At 41.9% G+C, this 26,364-nt stretch overlaps 2 protein-coding genes and 1 long non-coding RNA gene across 11 annotated transcripts in view; 1 reads left to right on the top strand and 2 right to left on the bottom strand.

The window, feature by feature from the left end:
• Window positions 1-18,296, bottom strand: zbtb40 (zinc finger and BTB domain containing 40). 4 transcript variants are annotated; one of them, XM_036002329.1, is made up of 12 exons: window positions 18,146-18,296; window positions 16,553-16,750; window positions 13,419-13,852; window positions 11,690-11,883; window positions 9,770-9,993; window positions 8,842-9,245; window positions 7,279-7,485; window positions 6,189-6,353; window positions 5,737-5,951; window positions 5,490-5,646; window positions 4,316-4,527; window positions 1-900 (listed from the first exon to the last, which is right to left on the bottom strand). In XM_036002329.1, exons 2-12 carry the CDS (start codon window positions 16,702-16,704, stop codon window positions 691-693), a joined length of 2,574 nt encoding a protein of 857 aa, XP_035858222.1. In that variant the 5' UTR covers window positions 16,705-16,750; window positions 18,146-18,296; the 3' UTR covers window positions 1-690. The 4 variants fall into 4 exon arrangements, with proteins under 4 accessions (XP_035858222.1, XP_031133162.1, XP_035858224.1 ...); XM_031277302.2 differs by having other exon boundaries at window positions 8,842-9,243; window positions 9,780-9,993; window positions 16,553-16,746; window positions 18,146-18,285; XM_036002331.1 differs by lacking the exon at window positions 16,553-16,750 and having other exon boundaries at window positions 18,146-18,290.
• The window catches only part of LOC116034595, a 21,474-nt gene continuing 4,942 nt past the window's right edge, over window positions 9,833-26,364 (top strand). Inside the window, exons 1-2 of the long non-coding RNA XR_004101146.1 lie at window positions 9,833-9,847; window positions 16,791-16,793. This is a non-coding gene — a long non-coding RNA (uncharacterized LOC116034595). The remainder of the gene's footprint in view (window positions 9,848-16,790; window positions 16,794-26,364) is intronic.
• The window catches only part of usp48 (ubiquitin specific peptidase 48), a 21,238-nt gene continuing 14,440 nt past the window's right edge, over window positions 19,567-26,364 (bottom strand). For 3 of the 6 annotated variants that reach the window (XR_004897654.1, XR_004897652.1, XR_004897653.1), the window contains 10 exons: window positions 25,990-26,112; window positions 24,911-24,972; window positions 24,483-24,593; window positions 23,462-23,592; window positions 23,156-23,262; window positions 22,919-23,026; window positions 22,132-22,314; window positions 21,730-21,855; window positions 20,791-20,963; window positions 19,567-20,289 (listed from right to left, as the gene is read on the bottom strand). Coding sequence is in view for 2 of the 6 variants with exons in the window: in XM_031277300.2 (XP_031133160.1) it covers window positions 20,267-20,289; window positions 20,791-20,817; window positions 20,915-20,963; window positions 21,730-21,855; window positions 22,132-22,314; window positions 22,919-23,026; window positions 23,156-23,262; window positions 23,462-23,592; window positions 24,483-24,593; window positions 24,911-24,972; window positions 25,990-26,112 (1,050 nt within the window). In the remaining 4 variants the exon portion in view is untranslated. Of the gene's footprint in view, window positions 20,290-20,790; window positions 20,964-21,729; window positions 21,856-22,131; window positions 22,315-22,918; window positions 23,027-23,155; window positions 23,263-23,461; window positions 23,593-24,482; window positions 24,594-24,910; window positions 24,973-25,989; window positions 26,113-26,364 lie in introns of those variants that run through there. The other 3 variants (XM_031277300.2, XM_031277297.2, XR_004101144.2) reach the window with 2 other exon arrangements.

Raw genomic sequence — 26,364 nt, forward strand, 5'->3', positions numbered from 1 at the left:
GCAGGATGTTCAGAGTGGCGACTATTTTTATGCGTCCTGTCCCATCCTGTTGTAGCGGGCTAACTCGGATTCTATTTCTACGGTCGACGCACAGTGCTGAGCGCCATTTCCTTCTAAACTAGTCAAATGAACACAGCAACATGTTTCTACTCTCGTTCTATTTCTATGGGCCAGACCCCCACCTGTAACTGAAAGGCCACATTCCGTCTCTAGCGGGTTGCTGTGTGAGAAATGTGGTTACTGAAGTAGAGATAGATGGGGCAGTCTGACGGAGGTCCGCTGGGTTTCTCTGCCTTTGTGTTTGCTGTTTGACTTCCTGTGTTCTGTGGGCACGGCCCATATAAGCCAACTGGCTGTCTCTATGTAAACAAATGTCAAACGCACATTCATTTAGGGTGGCCGGATAGCTCAGTTGGTAGAGCAGGGGCCCATATGTAGAGGTTTACTCCTCGACGCAGCGGGCCTGGGTTCGACTCCGACCTGCGGCCCTTTGCTGCACTTCATTCCCCCTCTCATTTCTTCAGCTGTCCGGTCAACAAAGGCCTAAAAATGCCCAAAAAAAAAAAAAAAAAACACATTCATTTAATCAAAACTGCAAAACAACTGCCACAGAAAAGATGTTGGTGGATTAAACATGAATCACAACGAGTCCTTGGCGTGTGGCTGAGTGATCATGCTGGGGTTTAACAGTTAGGAGTCGGGAGCTGCTGCTTTGTCCTCGCAGATGAAGGTGACGGAGCTGTTCAGCAGGTCGTACACGTTGACCTGCACCACCTCGGCTGACGACTCGCCTTCTCTCTCCCCGGCCAGAGCCACAAACACCTGCTGGGCAGTGGCCAGCTGCTCCTCAGAGCTGACAGGCTCCGCCCCTTCATCGCCTGTTGGATCTGCGGCAACCACCTGATTGGACAGACAAGTCGTATATATTTGAATTGATTTAAAAAAGAAAAAAAAAAGGCAAAACCGCACTGCTCTGCTGGTTGAAACATTAAGGGCCCTATTTTAACGATCTAAGTGTACGGCGTGAAGCGCCCGGCGCAGGTGTGTTTAGGGTGTGTACGAATCCACTTTTGCTAGTTTAAGGGTGGAAAAAAGGGTCCGTGCGCCGGGCGCATGGTTCAAAAGGGTTGTACTTAGTGTCTTAATTAATCATAGGTGTGTTTTGGGCGTAACATGCAATAAACCAATCAGAGTGTCATCTCCCATTCCCTTTAAAAGCCAGGTGCGTTTGTACCTTGGCTATTATGATGCCGAATTTGCTGAGCAGGAAGGAGAGATTCTCAGGAGAAGAAACTGATCTGCTCGTGCGTGAAGTGAAAGTGCCCAAGCAGATCACATATGGCACGAGCACTATGCCACCAAAACTCCACGAGGTGAGGCAGGCGTTAAAATAACAATGAAATGCTGCGTTGATGACTTCAGACCAGGTTTTTGTGGGTCAATCGCGCGATCACTTTCAGCTGCCTCAAGATAGCAATACGGCAAGAACGCACCTGAACGCACCTCCCTGTAAGACCAGCACGCCCATGGGCGCGCCGATGGGCGCAGGTGCATTTGCTATTTAAACGACGCGGGCGCTGGACGGGAAATTGACAATTGCCAGACACAAAACACACTGGGGCAGTTTGATTCAGCGTTGATTTCATATTGAAAAGAATACTCCATCGATTTAGCATTGCACTCCTAAAACATTGCGTTAGACCAAGTCAAACATCACAATATCAACCACAGACACAATGTGGTTACAAGTTTGTTGCTCAGGTTCAGTATTTCAAAGGTTTTATTTGTCACATGCTCAAATGCAGGGTCATTTGGGTTTTTTTTCCAACCTGGAGCATATTTCCCCATGCATTGGTGTCTGAGAGACTAGACAAGAATGTCTGAAAAGGGTCCAGTGTTGAGCAAGACTGCTGTAACCGACAGACACAAACCGGGCTGCAGAGATGGGAAGTAACGAAGTACAAATACTTCGTTACTGTACTGATTTTTCAGATATTTTTACTTTACTTTACTATATTTTTTTGTGGCGACTTTTTACTTTTACTCCTTACATTTTAACATGTATATCGGTTCCTTTTACTTCTTACATTTTACAAAATTGGCTTGTTACTTTAGTTTTGTACAAGAGGTCGTCATGTCGGAAAATAGCACAGACATGCGCCTCACCGCGAGCGGGCGCGCGCGCCACACGGAGCAAAAAGAAAACGAGACTAGCTGTCCGGAGGATAATCAGTTGAGATCGTGTGTGTGCGTCCTTAAGAACTGTAAGTCGTATAACTTATATTGTCAGTTCATTTAAGCCTGTTGTTGTATTGGTCTATAGTTCTTGCAAATTTAAAGTAAGTTAGCTAGTGATTTTGTTGTTTGTGTTCTTCACCTGTTACCTAGGTTGCACGTTGCTTGATCTTAATAAAGCATCAAAAGAGAGAAGTTGTCTCCGTCCGTGTTTTAACAGACACAGCTGGGGCGAAGTTGGAAACCCGAATCAGCTTTAAATACAGTCCAAATTTAGTCCTTACTAACAAGTTTCAAATAATTTCACTGGAGTTACCGTTATTTTCGCGTCATCAATACCACATTCAATCTAATTGGATGGGAATATGCTGTACGTTGCACTTGACACACCACTACAAGACGACTCGACAGATTCGGCGACATTCTGCATTCATTCGCGGCAAATCATTGCGGCTTGATGGTGGTAACGTTAGCACATAGTAGTATGGATGGCGACAAGATTGAAAATGAAGAAATCGGCAGACAAGCAGCAAGACATCCTTGGCCTTATCTGAGAGAGATGTTTGAGATAGTAGGCATCAAGAATGACTCCTGGCCAATGTGCTGCACAACTCTTAAAGTATGGGGAACTTCTTAATTAATGTCTGTTTAGTAATTCATATTTTATCCTTTATTTTCTTTCCAGAAGCCATATTTGAGCATACACACATACATGTAGATTCCTTTAAATGTTAAGGGGAAGATTAAAAAAGAGAAACTGGATCTGTGAATTCTCACAGAATCACAACTGAATTCATAAATAGCTACTCAGTCAGAATCTTATTGACCTGGAGTCCCAGTCTCTGTCACAATAATCATATATGTGATGTTTTAGGCATATTGGCAAACATCCATTTAAAATGTAGGCAATGGCATATAAAGAGCCTTTTTTCCATATCCACTGAAGTTTCTCATTTATCAAATTAGTTAAATCAGTACTTTAACACAAGTATCTCTACTTCTACTTGACTACGGGAAGTGAGTACTTTTGCCATCTCTGCCGGGCTGCGATGTAATCATAGGGCAAATTCACCGCATATTTCTGTCCAATACATTGTTAGAACAGTGGAAAGAAGAACCAAGACGGCTTTTAATAGTTTTGATTTTGTTTCTGTCGACTTCCTGTCTTTCCACCGTTCCAACAATCACCACTCTGGTTTGGTTGAAATAAACCCTTAATTCACCCATTTACGAGTGGAAATATGCTAGCTCTATACACCCTAAAAGTAGTGATTTCGGAGCCATTTCATGTTAAACAAAAAGGATCTTGAACTTTAACAAAAAGGCCTATCAATGTAGGGATCCTTTCCATAATGTTGTCAGACACTTAAAATAATAATCTGAGCCTGTCAGTGGCAACAACAGCACTTTTAGTGGACGTAGTGGAAGTATTGAAGGTGCGCAGTTTCCCAATAATATTGCAGCTGGTTTCGTCCTGTTTAATACTAGACCAATTTCAAAGATCAGATCAGTCACTTAGATAAAAAAAACATTAAAAACACCCTGCCTTTAAGGCTGTGCTAAGAGACTAGTGTGCAATAAATAATAAAAGATAAACATATGTAATAGAAGTATTCAAAGGCTGAAGTCTATATTTGTCTGGTGTGTGGGTGGGCTGTGCAATTTTTCAGTGTATAAATACTGTAAGTAAAAAGGCAAAATATACAATAACATATTGTACATGACTGAGTGCAAATATACTGGATGATTATTAGTTATTAAGATTATTAGTTAATCATTTGGTCTATAAAATGTTTCATTCCCTGAAGCCAAAATTATGTCTTCAAATTGCTTAGTTTGTATTGCCAATCTCAAAATAAAATTGTATTTCAAGTAATATTGTATTGATAATAAATTATAATACAGAAGTAAAACGAGCAAATAATCTAATGTTTGACAATGTCACTGATAAATGATTTCACTGATTACCTAATAATCAATGTATCATCTGAACTGAGGTGGACGGTATTTTTCAGTACTACAGCTGAGGGCTGATACTACATTTCCCATGTGCGTTGGGTGCAGCAGCAGAGCTCCTTACTGTTTGGGAGGCGTCCTCCTGAGCCTCCATGTGGCAGGAGAGCAGGTGCTCCTGCAGCTCCAGCTGGGAGCAGCAGACCAGCGAGCAGAGCGGGCAGCTGAAGCCCTCGGGGCTCTGGCTGACGTGCTGGCTGCTCATGTGCTCCTGCAGCTCCTCCTCCCCGGCCAGCACCGCTGGGCAGAACGCACAGTGCAGCGCCGACGCTGCCGAGCCTGGACAACGGACAAACGGGATCAGCAAAGGCAGCCAATGACGAGCTGCTGTCATTTATATTGCCTTAATGAAGGCAAATGATGTATAATCTTACAGCTGCTGTGCAGCTAAAGACATGCTGTTAAAACACAGGTTGTGATACATTGTCTTCTACCTTGAATACAATTACTTTAAAGTACTGTATAAGGATAAACTACTTTTCTCTATGAAAAACCATTTGGCCCAGATGCCACTACCTACCTTATAATGTGAACAATGGTTCGCCTAGAATTGTACAGGCCAATGGGAACCCCCGCCAGGCCACAACAACTTTTTTTTAATGCCAAAAACTAATTTGCCAAATATCCATCTATATTAATTCTGCGTCACACTGCCGTGAGTCCATGAACAGGGCAGCTGTCTGTGGTTAGTTCACATCTGTTAACAGCAGGACAGTCGAGTGTGTTATCTACAAACTGCTAAAGTCAGTTGAAACGTTGTTGGTAGCCTAACGGTTACAAACAGGCTCGATAGTGAACATCACGCTAACGTGCTGAAGGATTCTGTGATTTTTGTGTCTTTTTTTAAAAGATATTTTTTTAGGGTTTTTTCCTTTATTTAGAACAGCTGAAGAGAGACAGGGAATGGGGGAGGGGGGAGGCAAAGGGCCTCAGGTCGGATTTGAACCTGGGCCGCTGGCAAGCACTGAGCCTACATATGGCGCGTGCTCTACCAGGTAAGCTAGAGGCCACCCCAGACTCTGTGTTTTGAGCTGAGCTGGAGCAGAGAATATTCGGTTAAAACCGCAGACTGTATGGTTAAAATTGTTCTTTGTGAAGTTTGCTGGAAGTGGTGTAATGTAGCGTTTTATTTGGAGTGAGCACTGTGCCGGACTCCATTGGCTAGTAAGGAAATAACCAGGCTGGGCTAGGCTAAAGCATTCGACCTGGGGGAAACGGTGGAGAAGCTATGCTGTCCTCACCCTGGTGCTCAGCAGCCTGGTGTTTGGCCACACTGGCAGCGCTGGGAAAGAACTTGAAGCAGACATCACACTGGACCAGGGTCTTGAGCTGCCGGGTGTGGTTAGCAAACACATCCGGGTGGTTGGTCCTGTTATGGTACCACAGGCCTGACAGTTGCTACAGCAACAGTGGGAGAGACATTTAGATAAAATACACAGCGAGCACACCGTACTGGACATCAGTGAAAGACTATCAGTCTCATCCTACCTGGTACGACTTGTTGCACAGCTCACAGCTGAACGGCTTGGTTCCAGTGTGGGTGGCCTTGTGTTTGTCCAGCAGGGCCGAGCTGTTGAACACCTTGTTACAGGTGGGACACTTGTGGAACTCCTTTGGGTGCAACTCCTGGATGTGCTGCCGATGCTCCTCCAGTGAGGAGAAGCTGAGACAACACTTTTGACAGTCATGAGGTTCCGACAAATCTGACACGAAATGGGAGCAAATCCACAAGTATTACATTATTATGTTAGCCAGTTGCTAGCTTTCGGTACATCATTTATTCCGCAAATGTGTTTCTGTTGCAATTAAAGCGAGCTTAAAAATATGGAAGGTTGGGATTTAAGGAAACTATCTAAGTTAAACATTTATTTCCATCTTTTCTCATGGATGATGCACACATAAAAAAACAATGCAGCATGAATGTGAGAGTGTGTTCTTACTGTGGAAGGTGTGCAGGTGGACGGTGAGTCCGCTGGCCTGGCTGTAACCTTTGCCACATTCTCGGCACACATAAGGCCGATCGCCAGTGTGTGTTCGCACATGGCGCGTCAGTTCAATGGACTGGGCGAAGACGGCCTTACAATACTGACACACATACATCTTTCCTAAAGAGAAAAAAACACAGACTGAACTGACTGGACATGCAAAGACTGCCTCATTATCAGTGGCACACTTCAACAACATGATATACATGATTGGCCCGATTCTAGATATAAATAATGACTTTATTCATGGGATTGGGGATTGCAGTCAGAAGATATTCAGTTTCATCATTTATCGACTTTCAGTGGGATAATACAATAATGTACAGTATATGGTCATACCATGTTAAGCCTGTTTCAGACCAAAGATTTTTGACGAGAAGAAACAGTTTTACAACATTTCAGAGAAAAGTTGCAGCGGACTGAACCGGCAGCTTGAGTCTCCCGAGGCTGGTTTTACAACGTAAGAGACGTCACCTTTTTCAACAGCCAACTCGCTCTCACAGCCAAGTCAGCTGGTCGAGTCGGTTACAAACTGTCAGCTGGTGGAAATGGCAGAGTTTTGGACGGAGGCTCAACGAGTGCCGGCGAGGTAGAGAGTGACTGAAGAGAGGGAGCGCCGTTAGAACAAAGCAGAGAATCAGAGAAATACGTTTCGTCTCTACTAGAAATGCAGCTGTAGCAAGCATCTCACTATCTTCATTCATACTTTATGGTGCTACAAATCATATCCAGCTACAAAAAGCCTGAAAAGATGGAAGTTAGAGAGAAGTACGGAGAGTTGTTTCTATGGAGATGATACCGGCAGGTTGCAGAACGTTGCAGACCGGAGCATGGACGGTGGTTACCAGTTTCAACTTGTCTCGGTGCGAATCTTTGGTCGGAACTGAGCTTTAAGTTCAACAAAAATCTGTAGTTTAAATGAAAGATTTTTAAGCCAATTGTAATTAAAAACTAAAAAATGGTCAGCAGGAGAATACACTCGTACATCACCAACAGGCCTGTTTGTACACAAGGGTGTGTGTGTGTGTGTGTGTGTGTGTGTTACCCTCAGAGTGTTTCTTCTTGGTGTGGTATGCGAGGGCAGCAGCCACACTGAAGCTCATGTCACAGTGTTTGCAGAGGTAAGGTTTCTCTCCTGTGTGCAGCCTCATGTGATTCTTCAGAGAGGAGTTGGCGCCGAACTTTGCACCGCAGTCCTCACAAGCAAACGGTTTCTCTTCAAAGTGCTCGGTGCGCTTGTGGTAAATCATGCCTGAAATGTGAACAGAAACCTATCAATTTCAAGTTTCAGTTTGAGCTGCTTTTCCACCCACAGTTCTTGAGACTTTTAGTCCCTGGAACAGCTTTTTAAGGAACTAAAAAGTTCCTTCAGCCCATTGTTATCTGCGTTTTCACCACAGTCTAAAGGCATGTGGAGGTTAGGCAAATAAGTCCGCTGACGTATGAAAAAGCATGGGTGGTTGCAGGGGTAAACACACTCTGCAGCCTGCAGGCCAGTGTGCCTGCCCATTTCATCTAAAAAAAACTGTGACAACATTTACTGCTACAAACGCAATGAGTTCTTCAAAAGGTTCCTAGTCCCTGGGGAAATGTGGATTTCGAATGTAAAAAACAATATGATAAGCAAATAAACAACTTAGGGACAGTGTGACATTTCAGTGCTGTGTCTGACAAGCATCTGCGTGTTCAACTTGTTACAACAACCACACGCAAATGTTCATTTTCCACATTTAAAATCAGTTATAAAAGTATACATGAATTCATTTTGAAGTAAAAGATCATATACCATTACTATATTAGCCTAAATATAAGACGTTGCTAGGCGGAACGAGGGAGAGAATACCATTGCAGTATTGAATAATTGGAGCCCAGACGCAATTTTGTAATTTTCTAAATTTCCGATCCTCTGAATAAAAACAGAAAATTGTAAAAACAGTTTAACGATCCAATTTTTTTTATTTGTCAAGGCGGAAAAAAATGAAAAATTGGATATTTGAACCCATTTTTCTGTTTTTCCAAATGTCCGTTTGTGCTTAGAAAATTGAACTGATAAGCGTTACACTGACCCTGTGCCTTTGTTATGTTTGTAAATGTGTCAGCTGAAACTTTCTGTGTAGGTGGCAAACTGTATTCAACTAAGCCATTATGCATTTGTGTTGTTGATAGGGCTGCACAATTAATTGCAATTTTATCGAAAAAGCAAAATGGACTAGTGCAATATCCAAATCGCAGGAGGGGAGGGGGGGGGGGCAACATTTGTTAAAGGTAAAATATGTGTCGAACCATTCTGAATGAAGTATTGTGGTGCTGCAGAGACGCCCCTGCTTACAAATCCTATCCTAAAGACTAAAGAAAACATCTTTGTTTTGTACAGATACTCGCAAAAATCACGCTTTAATCATTACATTTTTATTTTTTTTTTAAATATTTTTCAATACAAATAAGAATAGTGATACAAAATGATCATTCCCTCCAATATATGGTGAATCATATCCCAATCGCAATGTCAGTTTAAATAGTCGCAATTAGATATTTTCCTCATATCGTGCAGCCCTAGTTGTTGAGTGGATGTTTCAGACTTTACCCTCCCTGGACCAGCGAATCTCACCTGATGGGTGGGCGAAGGTTCGCCCACACAGGTCACACGCCACCTTCTTCTTCACCCGTGCGGTGCTGCGGTGAGCCTCGGCCCGATGGCGCTGCAGGGCCCGCTGGTTGGGCAGCTTCTCCGGGCACTGTGGGCACTGCTGCTCACACTCCTGCGACATGGCGCAGCGCTTCACGTGGGCCAGCATCCGACACTTGTAGGCAAACCCCCTCTTACACCAGCGACAGGAGTAGGGCTTGGAGGAGGAGGAAGAGGAGGAGGAGGAGGAGGGAGATGAAAAAGAGTCTGTCGGGTCATTTTTGACTTTCTCATCCTCCTCCGTCTCCTCCTTACTGTTTTCTTCCTCTCCCTCTTCCTCCTGCTTTTCTTCACTGCCGGTGCCGTTTTCCCTTTCTGAGTCAACTGTAAAAGATGGGAAAAGGCAAAAGAATTATTTGAACTATTACCATTATCCCAGCATCGACATATAAATATGGCAGCAGTGTATTGCATATAAATGGGTTTAACGGTCAACCGTTCAGTTAAAAGGTGAAGTAAGCGATGCTGTGCAAAGATTGTTGATATTTGAACTCAACTGCCAAACGAATACAACCCTCCCTTCAGAAGCTCCGTCCCCCTAGATTAACGGACAGATAACTACTGGCTGGCTGGCACATTTACATGCTGCCTCCCCCCTCCCCCACCTACAATCAACTGTCGCCGCCTGTTGTTTTGTGGCTCGTGGACTCCTTTACGTTTGATTTGCATTCACATTAGTCTATGGTGTTTTTTCACCGCACACAGAAAATAGAGAGCTAGGTGACCGTGAGGAGATATTCGCTGAATTTGACAAAAAGTGCATTGCGTTAACATCTCTTACTATACGTTTCAACTTGACATTTGGAAAATGATTTTTAATCGAGTGAGAAGATATCCACTCACACAGTGCTGTTCTTTACCTGCCGTTTGGTTTCCGTCGGGTTCCGGTGGGTCCCTTTCCACCTCGCCCAGCAGAGAGTGCAGTGGTGTGGGGAAGGAGGAGGGAGCTTTCTGCCGAATGGTCCGGAGCAGCGAGACGATGGCTCCCTCGCTGAGCTGCCCCTCCTTCACTCTGCTCAGCAGCTTCTCCAACACTGAGCTGGGATCAGCCTCCTCACAGCACTCACACACAACCTGGCAGGGGCACAGATCTACCTTCATTTTCAACTACAACTACAGAGAGATCCGGGCCTTTATTTTTTGTGTTTTAAATGCTTATACTTAAAGTACATTATAGATTATCTACTTCAATCGTGGCCAAACGTTTGGAAAAGTTCCTAGTTTAATTGATACATAATGACCAGACAAGACAATATATCAGATATCAGGAAAACATGCAATAACGTTGCGATAAATAAACGGATATTAAAGTGTACTCAGTTTTGCATTTCAGCTGCTTTCAGTTTTCTGCTAAAAAAAAGAATTTAAAACAAATGAAAGGAAATCATTTCTAACATTCTTTTATTGAACACATTGGACATTGAATTGAATATAAAAGGCACTACTAAAAAAACTATTAATGTGCAGTTTTCTACTGATATTTGCTTTCAACAAGCAATAGTGATAAGCATGGACGCTAAAAAGGCATTTTACTTGGCAAACTGGAAATTTCTCTATCGAAGCTCATTTGGTCTACAGGACACAATTATTAAAACTACAGGCACTATATAATATTCCCACCGGTAGAAGTGAGCTTTGGCATGCATTGGTGGAGGTCTGCGCTCTCCGATTGCTCTTCTAGTATCACTGTTTTTGTCGAGACTGCAACATAACCCCGCAGATTCCAAACCAAAACGGGTCAGAAGTGTTTCCAAATGTCTCCGGTTTAGGGGCTCGGAAACGCCAGAGCAGGGGGAACGAGAGGTGTAAACGAAGCAATAGAAAATTTGTTTTTAAACCAAAACTTAGCAATGTAAATGTAGCCTTAAAGGTTCCCTGTGGAGTTTCTGACCTCTAGTACTGCTGGGAAGAGGGAGACTGGTAACAAGGATACACACACTGTGTTTTGCTGAGTAGCAGTAAAGGTAGAGAACCGTTTCCAGGACTGGGAGACAGTTCATTTACTGGCGCCGCCGGATATTCCGCAGGAGGTCCCTCGCCTTGCAAAACAAATTTGGAGCTAGCAAGCTAAACGCTGAAAATGGCAAGTTTTGAAGAAAATTTGGTTCGTAATTTGTAACACGGCAGGCCTGCTTGGTTCTTTCAGGGAATAATTGGAAAGATTTACAAAGAATGTGTTTACGGCATTTCCTCTCTAACTGGGACATTTTGGGACCGATTGGTGGGATTGCTGTGGACCAAGTACACACGGTGATACACTAGTAAGAGTAAATGATGGTATAGCCAGACCTAAAAGCTTGATTTATGGTTCTGTAGCCTACGTAAATGGCCTGAAGTTTATACTTGCGCATTGGTGTGTGCATCAATCTCTTAAAGAGAATAGCAGGGCCGGCATGTATGTGTGTGTGTGTGTGTGTGTGTGTGTGTGTGTGTGTGTGTGTGTGTATCGTAGAGCGAGTGAGAGTGACGGTGATTAGCTTCAGAGCGAGTAGCAACTCTAGAGTCATAGTGAGAGAAACAAAGTGTCTCCCCTGTGCTCTCTGACCATGGTGGGAAATCTGTAGCAGGAAAGGTTAACCCTCTCTCTTGATTTCATGTTGTGTATGGAGAAGGAGAACCTGAAGGAGATTCAGCATGCTCAATAACCCCCAAAACCCCTCCGATATAGTCAGAATCAACCAAGCAGTTGCTGAAATATTGTCTGTATAGGCGATTATGTTAGTTATTGCTAATTATGCAAATTGCCCACTATGTGCAAGTTTGGTTCTACCTGTCTCTCCTGTTCCTCCAGGCTTCCCTGTGCTGCCTGGCTCAGCAGCTCCACGACAGATGACATGTTGCCGAGGAGCTCCACAAGCTGGGAGGAATGCTCCAGAAAACCAGCGGCAGGTCCAATTGACTCCGTGGCTGCCGTTGGGTTGTTTTCTTCCGCCACGCTGTCTGAGGATCTGCCTTCTTTAGGCTCTGTGTACACACAGATATGAAAACATGGACCGTAAAAACATTACCGTTGTCTTGTACATTGTAGGCTTGTTGTTTTGGATTGCATTAGGTTGTAGTAGGTTATCCTTATTTAACAAAAACAAAAGTTGAATAATCCACTTCTAGAGACAATATATCATGAGACAGTTCTAAAAAAATTGTTTTCTAAAAAGAATGCACATCACATGTCAGTCAGTCTGACTATTTATTTCATTTGTAAAGAAGAACACAGATTTTCAGCATTTTCTGTTTTCGGTCAGAAAACGGATATGATGTCTGCGGTACCGTATAAACAGAAAATATTTAGGTGAATCATTGGTAAAGAAAAATAATCAATTCTAGGGTAAAGAGTCAGTTTTAAAAAAACATTGCAATAATTATCACGATACATTAGGGCTGTAACGATACACCAAACCCGCGATTCGGTTCGTATCACGATTTTTCGTAATTTTGATTATTTTTTAATTTTTTATGGGGTTTACTCAGTAAACGTAATGCAACTTTTTTTCTGCCACATGGCATCATTTTGTCATTGATTACATGCCACTTTGCAACACAGTAATACAACAGAGACCTTATGTATTGTGCTTAAGGCTTAAGGTTAGCCTACTATAAAGGTGCTGGTTGACAAGTAGCTAATGCTAATGCCTGGTCTATAACGTTAGCTAATGCTTGGTAGGTAACATAAGATCTAGACCTTGTTCAACACGCTCAGTTATTTTTAGTTTGATTGTTTTGACCACAGTTAACAACTCTGGGCTAACCCACAAATTCATCAGTAACGTTAACTGTATAGATAGACAACTAAATCTAATGGTAATTTAGCCAGCTAGCACACCCCTGCCTGTCTGCCTCACTCTCCCGGCGCTGCAAGGCTTCAGTCGGGATGAGAGCTGACAACAGCCCCGGCCCGGGGACACATCCAGAGTCAGCCCCCAGCCAGCTAGCAGTCAGCCACTATCATTACAGCAATCCAAACCCGGTCGGCACTTAACTCCGGTGCTAAGGACGCTAACGGCAGTTTATTGAACCGTCGGGAAACAGACCCAGGCACCCGAGTCAGAACAGCGGTCATTCTTAACGTTACACCTCCGTTAGCGTTACCGGTGTTCGTGCCGAAAATCTCCTCCCTGCCGAATTCCCCCCTCCCTTCGCGTTTAGCCGTCTTTACAGTTAGCTAAATTTACAATTTAGCCCCTTTTAACAAAAGGGGGATAAGGCACCAAAACAACTAATACTGGACGGAAAGGAGAATTCTGGGAGTTGGAAGGGGTGTGTCGCGATTCTGCCTTCTCACACCGTGACACAGGTTCGTGGATCTGAGTGTTGCGATTTCCGTTTCCTATCGCGTATCGTTACAGCCCTACGATACATACGATTTTCAAATATTTTTCTCTCCCTGACAGTCCTATACACTGAATACACAGAAACTGGTAACTCAGTGCATTTATGTCTTTCAAAAATGTTTATAAACTCCCTGAAACAGGCCTTTGACATGGTAAGCAGCTGAAACTGACCTGAGGACTCGGAGAGCTCAGTACAGACCCTTTTACATGCTGGTTCCTCTGCATCCTCTTCCTCACTCTGACCATCTTCCTTCTTCAGCTCAGCCTTCAGCTCCGTCTCGTCTGGCGCGGAGTCGTCCTTGCTGGGTGAGGCTGAACCTTCAGCGTTCACGCTCTGGGCTTTGTTAATCCCACTGAGGCTCGGCGTCTGTGTAGACGCCACCGGGACAGAGACCTGCTGGTTCACAAGAGTGGTGAGGACGTTTTTGAAGCCCACGGCCACGTCGAACATCTGCAGGCTGTCTGCGGCGGCGACAATGCGGCTGACGTTGTGTTTGCCGAGAGGCAGCTTGCCGGTGTAGACCATGTCCAGCAGACAGCCAAACTCCTGCGAGGAGACCATGGCCGTGTCGATGGAGATGGTGTCCGAGCCATCCAGCAGAGACCTGACAGAGATGAAGATCGTTTTACTTCTTTTCTTTTTTTTTGTGATTAACAATTTTTAATTTTTTTTTAACTTCAATATACTTCAAATTTCTCACAACATGAACAAACCCCCCCCCCCCCGCTTCCGTCATCACCACCCACCCAGACAAAAATCAAGAAAAGAAGACACAGTAACTACAATATTCCAGATGATACAACAACATAGTAACAAAATAGACAATAAACCATAAACCAAATAAACATATGTATAAATGACAACACTAAAGCCAATCATACACGTCTCTCCCCATCACAAAGCTTCTTAGGAGCCCTCCACAAAGTTCAGGTACTTTCCCCATTTTGGCAAACCGTTTATATGACATTTTTTTCAAACGCCGCCACCCTAGCCATCTCACAAGATTGACGGCACCCCTTCATTCTTCCATCCTTTTAAAATAATCTGTCTGGCTATCATTAAACTAGTCTGGACCCAGCTTCTTATGTGCTTATCCATTCCGCTTAGGGTTGACCCATCCCCCAGAACAAATCATCTTGGGCTGAATGGAACCTGGGTATTCATTCATTAATTTATCCCGGTCCAAAATTCCTAGACCTTATCACAGGATATGGGATACCATAGGACATAAAGTAATTGGCCGTCCTCTGTCTTACATTTCCAACAATTTGGTGTATCTTTCTGACCAATTCTGAACATTCTGGAGGTAGTCCAATAGAAGCGATGCATAATCTTGAACTGAATGAGGCGCACCCTCTCATCGCATGACAGTTTTAATAATCCTACAGACCCCCCAGGCTTGAGCCCCCCTAAACAGGGTCTAAAATCGCCAATGGTGAGACTTAACCTTGACCTGAGACTACTATGCATTGACAGGACTTGGACCCAGCTATGTAAAATCACTATTAACACAGCTTTGAAAAGAAAATGCAGTGTCATTGTAACGACCAGGAGTCATTGCAATCTGCCTATGAAGACTTGATTTGGCTTCAAGGAGTTGAGACGGGCCTTGAGTGTGGATTTAACAAGGACTAGTCTCCAATGGCTTGAGACATGAAGTTGAAAACCTTCCTTGATAGGACATCAGATTTCACTTGGATTTGCCCTCAAGAAATTGAGAGTTAAATGGAGACTGACACTACTACTACAGACAGCATGGAGATAGATTTGGACTTTACAGCTGAAGTGCAAAGACAAAGGACTGGATGACATTTTTGATAACAAAAAATTGCTCTATATTATTGCTCTATATTGAAATAATTTAAACAAACAATTGATTTAGATACCAAATGAATACTGTGATGTGATATGTTAAGAGAATTATTTTCTGTGTGTTTGTTAGATGAGAAGATCAATACCACATACTGTACAGTCAAGACAGAAAGTCAAAAACTAATGAGCAGACCTTGAGTTGATGATTACTTTGTCAAACTACTATTTGATGAATGATCAAGAATGATCTTTAAAGGTGATCTATTATGGTTTTCCGTATTTCCTGTCATAGCTATAATGTCATAATGTCGGATTTTCATGTTAAATGTGGCCAGAGCTTCAAATAATGAGGTAAACGCTCAGATTTCCCACTGTTCTGAACGCTCCGGTTTCAACAGTTTTTTCTACTCTCGGCTAGGTGTCACGTAACACCGAGTCAACCTTCTATGATTGGTCATCTGCTCCAGGTAGGCAGGACTGGAGTGTTTTGTTTTTTTACCATTGTCGCATGTAGCTACATGCTAACAGCAGTGACAGATATAATCTTGGCTCCCAATGTTAATTTCTCCCCATTTTCAGGTCACATTACTGCTGAGACATGTCCTGTTGTGTAGTATTTGGTTCAGAAGCCTTTATTGGTGTTTTTCACAGTACAAAGTCCTGCTATATACTCATATACGTTAAAGCTGGACACCGACTGTACGCAGACAACAACAACAGGAGCAAGATGCGGACTGATGACCAATCAGAGCAGACTGGGCTTTTTCGGGAGGGGGGCGTCTCATACAGAGGGTGAATACAGTTGCAGCAGCCATGGGCAGTATGAGAAAAATAAAGTGGTTTTTTTTAACAATAAAGCATCACCTTTAATGCTCGACTAGTCTCACATTGCCAGACCTTCCTACACAGTGCTGCGGAGGAGGGTCTGGCTAGTCCACACAGCATTCTGGGATAGGAGAAAAACGTGCTCTGGTTTATTGGCATTTCTTTAAACCAATCACAATTGGCTTGGGCGGTGCTAAGCGCCGGACGGCGCCACGGTGCCTCTGCAAAATAGCCTCGGAAAGGAAGTTGTTTTGGTGGAACATGTACGTTCAAAAGTAGTTTTAGTCGTGCAACAGAAAACTCAGATTGGACAGATAGTCTAGCTAGCTGTCTGGATTTACCCTGCAGAGATCTGAGGAGCAGTTAACCATAGTCCTCATAAATCCACCGGAGGTTAGAACGCCAACACAAAGAAAGCCCTAGGTAACGGACATCCGGCCGAAAAGAGGGACATCCAGCGGAATTTCCGGCAGTACCGGTGCAATCCCGGAAGTGGAACGTTGTGTATATAGACTAATGCTCGACAGTTGCCTCTAATAGCTTGAGACTTTACGTGGACTTACCTTAAATTAAGTAAGACCTGCTGAATAGCAATTCCAACCCACCAACTATTTCACTTTCAAAAAAATCTTTGCAGATCATCTTTCAAATCCCATGCTCACACTACCTGAAGAGCATGCTGGAGGCAGCCAGTACCAGTTTATGTGCGCGGTGAGGGCTGTCTCCCACCAGGATGGTGCAGTCACAGAAGTGGCCCTCCTTCCTCAGGGCCCACAGCTGCTGCATCAGCTGGCTGCTGTAGTTAGGGAGCTCCATCATTGTGTTAGCCGGGCTAGAGGAGCACAATGTCCCGCTCTCTCTCTCTTGAATGGAGAGAACATCATGTCAAACTCAATTCAGATTAGGGTGTTTTTTTTTTTCATTTTCAGCAAACAGCAAAAATGTACAGTATTAGAAGTAGGCAGAATACGGAGCAAACCATTTGTATTTACTGGTGGAATGGCACACACAACAGAGAAGCTGTGTGAAAGTTCAGTGTTTTGAATTAACGTTAGTTTAAACCATAAACACTCTATGGTTTGGACAGAAGTTAACTAGAGGGGGTCAAAGGTTTTATGACGCCACTGACAGAAACTTCCTATATCATTAAAATAAAATTTGATCTCTCTGTTTGAACTAGAGATGAGCCGATACTGCCTAAAACGCTGGTATCGGTATCGGGAACTACTGGAGTTAATACACCGATCCAATACCACGTAATAAAGCCCTAAAGAAAATCTACGTTAAAGTAGTTTATTTATGTTCTTTTTCCATTATAATGGACTGTCAAACTGGAGAATAAAAGAAAGTTCTGTGGCGTTCATTGTTTGTGTTTGTTCATGTTTCACAAAGAATATAACCTGAGCCAGACTGACAACAAAGATAGAAATAATATCACATCCATACAGGGATAGTAGTATACAGTTGTTAAAACATAATAAAATATATGACACACTGGTATCGGATCGGTACTCGGTATCGGCCGATACGCAAGTTCAGGTATCAGAATCGGTATCGGGATGCAAAAAATGGTATCGGACCATCTCTAGTTTGAACCATTGACTATACAGTCTATGGTTTGAGCATTGTTGGAAACATTTGGGATACTGCAAGTAAACAACTTGCAGAAATATAACATATTGTACCTTGAAGGTGGTTAATGCTACCGGCTTCTATATAACGTTACTAACGTTATAACGTTAACTTAGTAGATTATGGGCACAGGAAGGAAACGAGTCAAGTGCTTCAGTTTAAACTCTGCGACAATTTTCCATAAGAAGTCTCAAGAAATGTTCTTGTGTCTGCAACAGTAGCTAGCTAAGCAACCCCGCATTTAATTTTCATTCAAATTGAATTTGGCATAACGTTAACGTTACGAGTGGCATGTCTGTCATGTAATATTCTGTTAGCCGTTAGCCTTCCCAACATTACGAGGCAAGTGGTCCACGTTATATGAGCAACCGACTGTTAGCTCAGGTTACAGGTTTATGTTACTGAGGTGTCTTCATTTAACATTTACAAGTCAATAGCTACGTAAGCTAGCCAGCTCTAGCAGGCTATCCGTCACTAGCTTTAGCTACGGATGCTAATGTAATCTAAAACATGTTAACGTTACTAATGTTAGGTCAGTGGAACTCATTGGGATACGTTTGCAGTTATTCTCTGAATAAACAGTTGACGGCCATCCGACATTCAGCTTCCAGTCAACGGATGTCTTTACCTTGAATAATTCAAACGATCCGGCTCTTTATTTAAACTTCTTTGCTGAACAACTCTGCTGTGCGCAATAAAGCTTAGCCGTTTTGAAAATGGCGACAGGCGGTACGGCAATCAAATGGGTTCGTTTCCGGTTAGACAAGACCGCTCTCACATAAAAATGTGTAACTGTCATTGAGCTCTCATGAAGAAGTTATGCCTTCAATCTGTCCAGTGAAACTGTCGCAGAAATGCTATGCGCATACGCTTGGTTATTATCATTAGTATTTAACTTTACTTACTTATCAATATGATAGGATAAATGTAGAGCGTATACATAACAATGACTCGACAGCAGGCAGCTACAGGAGCACATCTTCCCTTTTTGGCACTTCTATGGGGTTTATTAAGTTTAGTAACTGAATCTAGCTTATATATTTTATATACAACCGGTTCCCATGAATTGGAAATGGAGCCATAGCAAAAACGCCCACTGGGAAAATGATGAATGGGATTGCGTTTCTGGGATTTTTATGTTAATAAATTACCTATAAAACAAACAAAGTCTTGTTATTGGCCTATTAGAAACGTATTTAGCCTACATAATGTTCCTATTTGAAATAATATACTAATGAAACGAAAATCAATGTTTTTCAGAATTTGGAGGTTGAATGGTTTTTGATAACAGCTGGTAAATGGATATTCGTTTTTTAATTTGATGACTTAGTTCATAATTATGAGTAAAATGTTTAACTTTTCCTATTCCCCCAAAATCAAAAGAAGTGCACTTTAAAGGTCCCATATTGTAAAAAGTCTTTGATTATAAAGCAGATCTAGAAATAATTCCATAATCTAGGTGCTATAAATTCTGTGAAAGTATCAAAACGCTCAATCCACAGAGAAATGCACACAGCCCATATTCAGAAACGGTGCCTTTAAACGAGCTGTGCTGTGGCATGGCTTTTTATAGTCACAATAGTACAGAAAATAATTTGCTTTAGGTCTATGGGGCCCATGGGGTTGATTGTATTTACAGTACGCACATGCTTTATTGACCAGCACAGGTTAATTATGAGATAATTTCAATAGGAAAACTGCATTTTTCTGTTAGTTTATCAGGAATAATTTATCACTGTAACTCCACCCATAAGACAGTGACATAATGTACTGTATGTCTAGTTTGCTCATGGTTTTCATACACTTTCTGTAATAAAACATCTAAAAGCAAACATCCTTTAAGATGGGAGTCAGTGGTCTAATTTGTATAAGTGTAGGGGTCCTTGATGTAATAAAAGGTTTGGGTACCACTGGCAGAAGGTATTGGCCTTCACAGCACTGAAACCATCCCAATGTCACCGAGTTACTCTAATAAACACTGTACCGCCAAAACCATATTCTATTTGGCAATTTGTTGAATCAAAAAATTACGAGTATGTGAGGACAGGGTGCTTTGAAAATAACTTTATTGTCCATAAGAAATAACAGTGAAAAGAACAGCACATATCACTGCTTGCATTCCATTTCTCACTTCCAACTCTGGGGTTTGCACTGCTGAACCTTCTGCAGGAATCAGCTTCTATACATACCGTGTAGCTATGTATCTCTAAATGCCACATGAGTATATGGATATAGATTTGCTGTAGAGGTAATAAATGTTCTAACATTTAAGAGCAGATATATTTGTAATACTTAACAGTTACTCGTGCATTCTTTCGACAAATCTGAAAACTTTGAAGTGAGAACACAAGCTTCCACATAATAGAAAGAAAGAACATTGTCTTTAATTTTTATTTCTGCCATAATTTAAAAGAGTCAAAAACAAAGCCCATTTTCTTGAGTAAGAGTAGAACAGATCCACTTAGCTTCCTCAACCAGATTCTATTAGTCAGGTAGAAGCACTGCCACGCAGTTCTTCAGAATGATTAGGAATTTTAAATATCAAAGGCCAGCTAACTTTATGTAGAGCAAAACAGCAGCTTTGCAACACGGTCACAGTTTTATTAAAGGAAGCCTACTTAAAACGTAAAAAAAACAAATTAAAGCACTTATTTATTTATATATGGACACTTGACAAATTCAAGCTTCTTTTTTTTTAATATCCATCGGTCATCCGTCCCATTCAAGCATAGCTACAGCACAGCTTTCCTCAGTGCCCGAGAAGCCCAGTGCCTGCAGAGAGGAACAGAAATTATTAGATCCAAAAAAAATCTAATTGAAAAGAGTTGGTCCTAATACAGTATAACATTAACAAAACTCTTTTTTTTTTTTTTTTTTAAACTAAATAATCTGGTCAAACATTTGGTCAACTTTCAGTGCTTGTGTTATCAAAACTCAGCTGTACAGACAGAGTTTGGTCAGTACTCAAAAAGTATTTGGCTTCAATACCAAGCCCTAGAAATGTGGTCGAATCGTTTACAAGAATAAATTATAAAAAGTGATTTGGAATGCTAAAGGTGTAGTGACGGTGAGTTTTGCTGTATTCTGTATTGCTCTAGCCTGATTTCAGACCTCTGGGTCGATGCTTCCATCTCAGATGTTTATCAGCAATCCAAATAGAGAAATGAGGTGAATTCAGTCTGATTATCAGGGTAGTCCCTTTCAGTTTGAATGGATCAGTGTAGATAAGAGAGATGGTAAACGGCATACTGGATGAAGAAAAAGGATGCTCACCTTTAAATCCCTCCTCAGGCATACTCACTGTGAAGGAAGTAGTTGAGAAACAGTGTTATCATAATTTACCTTTTTTTAAACAAAGTTAATGTAATGTATTGGAGGTAAAGATGACAGCATTCACCTTGATAGACATCATCCATTGCATCATAGTCTGCTATTGGCTCATCAGCCTGTCAAACAATGGAATTAATGTTTTAGATTGAAAGGAACGTGTCTGTGGTCACTGTCAAGATGATCTGATGGGAGTCAAGATGAACTCAGTTTTTACCCTCAGAGAAAACCTCCATTGGCTGGAGGGAGAAGGGTCTGATTTCTATTTAAGACCTGTATGTAGATGGACGGTTTGCATCATTCAGGATGCTGGGTGAGAAATGTGAGCTGACTTGTTCACATTTCTTTCCGATACCTATTAATTAGGCACTGCATCCAATCCAAGATTCGTAACTTTGAAACCTCTCCAGGAAAGCATTCATTTTTTTGATATCTTAAAGAACCCTCCTGACTCCAGGCATCTGGTTTCTAAGTTTGTATGTTCGTTTGATGGTTGTACAGTTGCCTCTACTTCTGAAGTTGCATGCAATTACAGTCTGTCTGTTAACAGTAGACAACAGCTGATCCAGTTCAAAGTGGTCCACCGTCTTCCCTATATTCTAAATCCAGATTGCACGAGATTTAACCCTTTGGTCTCACCATTGTGAGATGTCAGATGTCAGGTGACAGATGGAACAATTGTTGTCTCACAATTTCTGGCTCTGCCCTTCACTTGCTGGATTCTGGCCCAAAATATTTGACTGCTACTAAAAGGCCTAGAAAAGTTTTGTTTGCTTACTTGGGTGTTTTTGTTGATTCGAAAAAAAGGCATAAAATAAAACCTACAAATATTTTAAAAAGCTGCAGTGGTTGAGATTTCTACGTAAAAATCAAAGTAGGAGGTACCTTTAGACAGATAATGCTTTCCGGGATGACGCCCAGACTACCCAGCGTGGCCGAGTCATCTGTCAGACTTTTTCCGTCAATGGAGAGGTTCTGGTCAAACGGAGCCACGGAGAAGGCATGCATAATCTACAGGGTCAGAAGCACAGCAAAGTCCGTTTTGTGAATACAGACTACTCATCACCTGTAGAGTACAGTAATCACAATACTTCTATCACAATATTCTGCTGCAATCGGTTCTTCTTCAGGGTATCCAAATATCTGTGTAGATTCTGTAAATGTGAACAAGCTTCACCCAATCCATCCTCAAGATGGCATAATACGCTTATTTTACACCTTCATTTTAAATGCTTCAGGCTTGTGTCCAGCATTCTAGTACTCTATCCAGTCACCTAGAGCTCTCACCTGTATTTTGAGCTCTTTAAGTGTCTGATTAGCTGAAACGATGAGTGCTTTCTCTCCTCGGAGTTTCCTGTGCCGAGTGCTTCTCCTGATTCCACCTAGTTTGGTCATGTTGGTCACAGGAAGTACAGCTGCTGATGCCGTGCTGCTGTCATCCAACTTAATCCGCTTTGCACCATCTTGTGACTGAAAGAAAGTAATGTAATTATTAGCTATTAGTGCTGACAATGCCTCTATTCCTCATCTTTGCTAACACCAAAGAAGTTGCCCACGTTGCCCCCCCGGATGCTGTATGTGGCTGTCTACTGCTCCTAATGCGTAGGATGGGTTAAATGCAGAGATGGATTTCACTACATTGTACTGTACGATTGTATGTGACAAATAATAAAGTAGTTCTTCGTAATCTGGGTGTGCTGTTACTTTTATTAGTTTTACTGCATTTACTCCAACTGTTAATGAACTATTGATACTCCTCATCATACTAGTATTATTGCTTAGTTTTGTTGTTTTTTCTTCATTTATTCAGACTGCACATCAGGCACATAAGTATAACCAAAGGAAACGAGAACTTGTGGTGAGAGAGAAGACAGCGGCTGCAGCGAAAGAGCAAAAAGATTAAATAAATTTGACACCCAGTCATGTGATATTTTATACTAATCCCAGACAGTTGGTGGTAGACGGTCACTAAAGCCTGTACAGTGCTGAGTGTCTAGGTCTGACTTTCTTTACACAGGGAGCATTTGCTGTCTTAACTACTGTTATTGTAGTTATAGCGTGGTAATGGACTTACCTGGCTGAAGTCTGGGTCTCCCTCTCCATCCATTTTTGGATGTTCTTCCTTCTCCTCTTCTGCCTCAGAGCTGCTGGCGTTCAGTTCTGGAGCCGCTTCTTTTATCATCTATGCATAGAACAACAATGGAAATTGCACCAACAATAGAAATTCACCAGATCTCATTTTAGACATTACGTGAAAAAATACAGTTGTCACTGGTTGGACGACCTAAAATGTCCTTTTTTTTCCCCATACCCTCTGATCTTCAAGGACTTTGCGGATGTAGATGGTTGCTTGTGTATACTCTCTGAGATCCCTCTGCTGCTGGAAAAGGAAGCTCTCTCTGCACTCCCAACAGAGATCTAAACACATAAACATCCATAGCATATAAACCAAGGACATTGAGAAGCCAAAAAAAAGTCAAAGCAACGTTCCACCCAACATATCAAACTGTAGGGATGTTAGGACACGCATTATTCACTTCATCCATTTCTATGGACATTTTACTTCATCAATGTAAAACAGAGTCACTATTGGAATCCTTTCACCTTGCACTCTTACCAGGCTGAGTAGTGTATGGAGTGGTGGGACCACTTAGTGTGGTCTGTTTGAAGCAGTGGATGGAGATTGGCTGGTCCACAATGAAGAGTCTGCTGATCACTTCCCATTCGCTGGGCCAGAGCAGAGCTACACTGTGCAGGACAAACGGCACAACATGAGACCACAGCAGCGGCCATTCATTTTATTCACGATACCTGCCTAGTTCAATTGAAAGCATCACGTCTTCTTTTTAATTCAGATTTGACTAGACCTATGTAGTTTAAAAGAATAAGGACCATTTGCTGAGCTAGCCTGGTTGTTTAGATGATAAGATTAGCTCAGGAAATTAAATGAATAGACTGAGTGCATGCTTGAAATGTGACCACATAGTAGGGCTAATGCTGCCTCACTGGGTTAAGGGTTTATTATTAGTATGGGTTTAGACAATGCGGACCTTTCCAGTCGCCTCTCCGTCAGCTTTGCAAAACCTATGCTGAAATGTATATTTTACAAATATTAGTTGTGCTTTATGTGATTGACGTTGGACGTTGATGGCATGTGGCTACGAGTCGCTCATCGGGATCAGGAAATCAACTTGTAGGTCTCCTGCTGACTATGCTAGCCTGGCCAGTCAAAGTTTTTAAGGGTAAACAGAGTAATCACAGAGGAAAAGGTGGAGATGACTATCAGCTACGACCTATGGCTATGGAATTGAACACGGTGAAATTCAACCGGGCGACTCTTTTTCTGTGCGCCGATCTGACGGCCACATTTTTTCTTTATGATGTATCATGCACACGTGACGGAGCTGATGGAATTATATTTCACTGGAATTGTACCTCGTACAATTTCACGTGACAAATGAACTTGATGGATTGACTGACTGGGTCATAATGGACAGTGGAGTTTAATTGCTGTTCCAGTTATTTATTTTCTCCTGTCGGAAGTATAATTCTCACGGAAAGACAATTTATCTGAAATGTTTTAAGGATTTTTTGTAGGTGTAAAGCAACTATTAGAGAGTTTAGTAAGCAGAACTCACTGTTGTGCGTCTCCGTTGATGAGGGAGTCATAGGTGAACATGAAGCCTCCGTGGGGACAGAGTAGCAGAGTGTTGCCCACATTAGACACTGGGGAGGATTTAGTGGGCCTCCTACAAAGTGCACACACAGATGGGCAAACAATTAGCATTTTACAATACCAGGTTCATATGCAATTTTACTGCCAGTCATAAACAACATCATTATGTACTGGCCAACTCGGAAATCAAAGGGGTGACCTTAACATTACGCTGGTTTTAGTCATTAACAATGGCACACATCTGATATACCAAATGTGTCTTTTAACTCCTTTTGTGGAAGGCTGACGCTGTTCTTGAGTGCATAACAGTCAAACTTTGTTTCGACAATGTGATAACAAGCACAGTAATATTTTTGTGTTGATTTCACTTGATTCCTGAAACAAACATACCTGATGAATTTTCTCCACTCATCCACAAAATACAGAGGGACTATGTAAAGAACATCTGTGTCCTGGAGAGACAAACAAGAGAGGATTTACTGTATGTATGAATCATCGTTTGCTATCATCTATCATATTTGTATAATTTCAATTAATGGTATTCCAGTATAATTTATGTTCCACTATAAATATACAGTGGCACGCAAAGGTTTGGGCACCCCTAGTCAAAATGTAGGTTACTCTGAATAGTTTAGTGAGTAAAATATGAACTAATTTCCAAAAGACATGAAGTTAAAGATGAAACATTGTTTTCAACATTTTAAGCAAGGCTGACGCTGTTCTGGCCAACGCCAGATGATTTTTGATTAGTAAAATTTTAGAGTGTAAAAAAAAGGAAAGGAGAACCATACAAAAGTTTGGGCACCCCAAGATATTTGAGCTCTGATACCTTAATTAGCCTGTTAGGGATATGGCTTGTTCACAATCATTGTTAGGAAAGGCCAGGTGATGCAAATTTCAAAGCTTTTGAAATATCCTAAAACCGTGGGCCTTTCTCAATCTCATTTTTTCTGTACATGTTTTCTTGTGTCCTTGTGAAACGTCATCTTTTGCTGCCAAAGTACTGTCCCAATACACAAGTTTGCACAGAAGTTTGCAAAGGAACGTCTGAACAAGCCTGACGCATTTTGGAAACAAGTCCTGTGGACTAATGAAGTTAAAAAATATTTTATCTGTAACGAGCCATTTTCCATTGTCCCTGTAAATAAATCAAAATGTCATGAAAAGAACACCTCTCCAACTCTTACGCATGTGGGTGGATGGATCATGCTCTGGGCTTGTGTTGAGCCAGTCGCAGGGGAAACATTTCACTGGTAGAGGAAAGAACGCATTTAACACACAACCAAGAATTGAAAGATTCTTTGCTGGCTACAAAATGTGTTTACAAGCTGTGATACTTGCCAAAGGGGGTGTTACTATGTAACCATGTAGGATGCCCAAACCTTTGCTTCGGGCCCTTTTCCTATTTTGTTATTTTGAAACTGTAAAAGATGGTGATAAAACGTAATCTTAAAATATTAAGGAAATACCTCAGGCCACTTGGCGAGCGTTGGCCGGTTCTTCTCATGAAAGAGGTTGAGCAGTTGGTTCTTCTGGTCCAGGGCCATCATCTTACTCACTGCCTCGTTGTCCTTTTCTTCCTGCTCTAATGTCTAGACACACAAGAAGGAAAAGTTTTAATTTCACAACTAGTCAAATGGCTCACTTTATAAGGGACATCTACTACCAGGGAAGCCATAACTTATTACTCTATGTGTCTATAGTTTTAATCAATTTGGGTTGATTTAAAGTTCCATATAAAAAGGTTACACTGCATCAACAGAGCCTAAGCACTAAGGTGCACCTCCTCATAAATGTAACTACACATTGGTTGCTACATGGAGACCACAATAATTGAGATCTGT

This window comes from Sander lucioperca, chromosome 6, assembly GCF_008315115.2.
Source record: "Sander lucioperca isolate FBNREF2018 chromosome 6, SLUC_FBN_1.2, whole genome shotgun sequence".
Classification (NCBI taxonomy): domain Eukaryota; kingdom Metazoa; phylum Chordata; class Actinopteri; order Perciformes; family Percidae; genus Sander; species Sander lucioperca.

Excerpts from the sequence above, each read along its gene's own strand:
- zbtb40 (XM_036002329.1), bottom strand. The coding sequence starts at position 16,704 with ATGATGGAGCTCCCTAACTACAGCAGCCAGCTGATGCAGCAGCTGTGG. Across the intron at positions 9,994-11,689 it reads TGGAGGAACAGGAGAGACAG|GTTGTGTGTGAGTGCTGTGA; the intron begins GTAGAACCAAAC and ends TGCCCCTGCCAG. Across the intron at positions 9,246-9,769 it reads CAAACGGCAGGTAAAGAACA|AGTTGACTCAGAAAGGGAAA; the intron begins GCACTGTGTGAG and ends CCCATCTTTTAC.